The 2,610-nt window shown below is 26.9% G+C and overlaps 1 protein-coding gene across 2 annotated transcripts in view; it reads left to right on the top strand.

Moving 5' to 3' along the window:
* LOC100159075 (major facilitator superfamily domain-containing protein 6-like protein B) overlaps window positions 1-2,610 on the top strand; it is a 19,698-nt gene that overhangs the window by 6,854 nt on the left and 10,234 nt on the right. The window contains exons 3-6 of one of the 2 annotated variants that reach the window (XM_016804820.2): window positions 1,541-1,641; window positions 1,704-1,968; window positions 2,048-2,235; window positions 2,345-2,481. In XM_016804820.2, the coding sequence (XP_016660309.1) occupies window positions 1,541-1,641; window positions 1,704-1,968; window positions 2,048-2,235; window positions 2,345-2,481 (691 nt within the window). Of the gene's footprint in view, window positions 1-1,479; window positions 1,642-1,703; window positions 1,969-2,047; window positions 2,236-2,344; window positions 2,482-2,610 lie in introns of both variants that reach the window. The other variant, XM_008185404.3, reaches the window with a different exon arrangement.

Raw genomic sequence — 2,610 nt, 5'->3', positions numbered from 1 at the left:
GTCACAGTTTTTTTTTTTTAGCATTTAAAGTTCAAAAAATGACAAAATATGGAAAAATCACGAAAATTTGCAAATTATTTCGAGTTATAAATTCATAAAAATTTTTCTTTTTAAATCTAAGATTTTAAAATGTAATACAAGATTCCTTATAGGATAATCTACCTTTATCTAAAAAAAAATGTCTATAAGAAACTCAAATTAAACTTTTATGAGCGTTCGAAATTCATATTTTTACAACATTTGATATTCACTCGATTTCTTACGTAACGATTTTCTTATTTTGTTGTAATTAAAAAACGAGTGACTGTAGAAACTTGAAAATTTCACTGAATGTTTATATTAGCGTTTTCTATATACGATAAAATTTTGAAAATTGACTCTTTTTGAGCTGTTTACGGACATTGTAAGTTTTCAATTTTTTTAGTTTTTTTTTTTCTGTAAATACCAATAAAGTTTTATCTATTGGACCAAAAAGTGTATAAATTTAATACAAAGCTCCTGATATATTGTTACAATATCAGTTGAAAAATATTAAAAATACATAGGTACAATTTTTTTTTATAAGCATTTAAAGATCAAATTTTAATTTGAAAAATTATTTTGTAGTTAAAAATTTATAAAATGTTCAATTTTTGTATCTAAGAATTGAAAATTTAAAACAAGATTCCACGTAAGTAATTAATTCTGTTACCAAAAAATCTAAAAAATACATTTACGCAGTTTATTTTTATAGTCATTTTAAGTACAAATTATAGGATAACTATTTTAGTTATTTTGTTGTGATTGTATAATATTATTCGTGGGTACTTGAAACTTCTAAAGTATACTATTATATATCTATGATAGTACCACGGTTTTTTGTTGATGTATAACGCGTTATAAGTACCTAATAAATATTATGATATGATTAATTTGGAATTTATTATAGGTACCTAATATAATATTATGTCTTATACCTAGACTAACATACCGTCTCCGCTCAGAATCGTTTTTCTTATACAATGATATTACATCATTGAATTCAAATTTAATACCATCCATTATACAGTGACCCACTTGTAACCTACTGTACAGCAGAGCGAAATCCACTTACCCACCTTTTTGTTTGCTTGATGATGGTTGGATTGATGTAAAGGAGATGTTGAGGTTTGAGCGTTTGGGTCCAGGATGTTGATTAATTTTGGGCATGATAAGGCCCTTGAAGTTTTTTATCACTGGAATATTACGGTGTGTAGGTGTTATATAATAATCAAATCATATTACCTGCTGGACGTCGACAAAGTAGACGTGCTATAGGCATCTATACAAAGTTAACGATAATAATGGAACACAGGTGTTGCACGATCATCGACGGTCAAACATGAACTATGACATAGATATGTCACTACAAAGGAGATTGAAATTAACTAAATTTCACTAAATTTCGGTTGATATTTAAAATCTTTAAACATGTAAACAAATTTGGTTCAACTTCTTCAGCTGACTTGTCAAAATACGAAGTCATGTGACCATCAAATAAATAAATCGAACAATCAATCAGGTTTCAGCGATTATTGGATGAAAACCACCAATAATGATATCGAAAATATTAACGATCGTAGTCAGATTGATGTTACATTAAAATTGAAAGATATGGAACAAGTAATATTACCATTATCTTTTATTTAAATGTATTTGTTAATATTTAATTAATTTGATCTCAGACTGAAAGTTCGTATGTTTTCCACTTGTCGTCCGTCCAAATGAACGGTACGGACATTCCTCTAACATGTCAATGTAATTTAAAAACATTTTGCCACATCTCATGTTCTAATGAAGACATCATGCGGATAGCTACTGTTCCAACATACAGAGGAAACGTTCTTAATTTGTATCAATTTTGGATTTTTTTCATAACTGTGACTGTGTTGTGGTCTTGCATAGCTATAACGTTAACTTTACAAGGCTCATTATGTCTCGATCTATTAGGTAAAATATGATACAACAATACCAATGTTCATAATATTTCTATATTTAAAATAAAAATGACATCTCATTTTATTTTTAGAAGACAAATCCGAGGATATTGGAAAACAAATATGTTGGGCATCATTGGGTTTGGGCAGTTTTTCCATATTCATCGGATGGCTTGTGGATTGGTTTAGCATAAATAAAAAGGAAAAAGAATATTCACCAGTTTTTTACTCATGTATTTTATTCTCAATTTGTAATTTATTTGTCATAAACAAACTTAAAGTAAGTTATATCCTGACTCTATGCGGTACATCATAATCTATATTTTTTATCACTCAATTGAGCGCAATAATTATTTTAAAAAAACATTCTATTGTCCTCTAACTTATAGATAATTGAAACGAAAAAAACCGAAGGAAAATTGAAGAGTATATATGGACTGTTAACTAAACATTATGTGATTTTATTTTATATATGGGTAATATCAATCACATTTCTCCATACAATTATTACACATTTTCTATTCTGGTGAGTTTATAATTGAAAAAAATTGTTTAATTATTACATTAACTAACTTGTGATTATTTTAAGTGTTTTTTTTTTTAATCATATTGAGTATAACAATATAATTTTATATCATTTTATATTGTTGATTAA

Source organism: Acyrthosiphon pisum, chromosome A2 (genome assembly GCF_005508785.2).
Source record: "Acyrthosiphon pisum isolate AL4f chromosome A2, pea_aphid_22Mar2018_4r6ur, whole genome shotgun sequence".
In the NCBI taxonomy this organism is placed as follows: Eukaryota; Metazoa; Arthropoda; class Insecta; order Hemiptera; family Aphididae; genus Acyrthosiphon; species Acyrthosiphon pisum.
The sequence above is the reverse complement of the archived record's forward strand: the minus strand, read 5'-3'. Positions and strand labels throughout refer to the sequence as shown.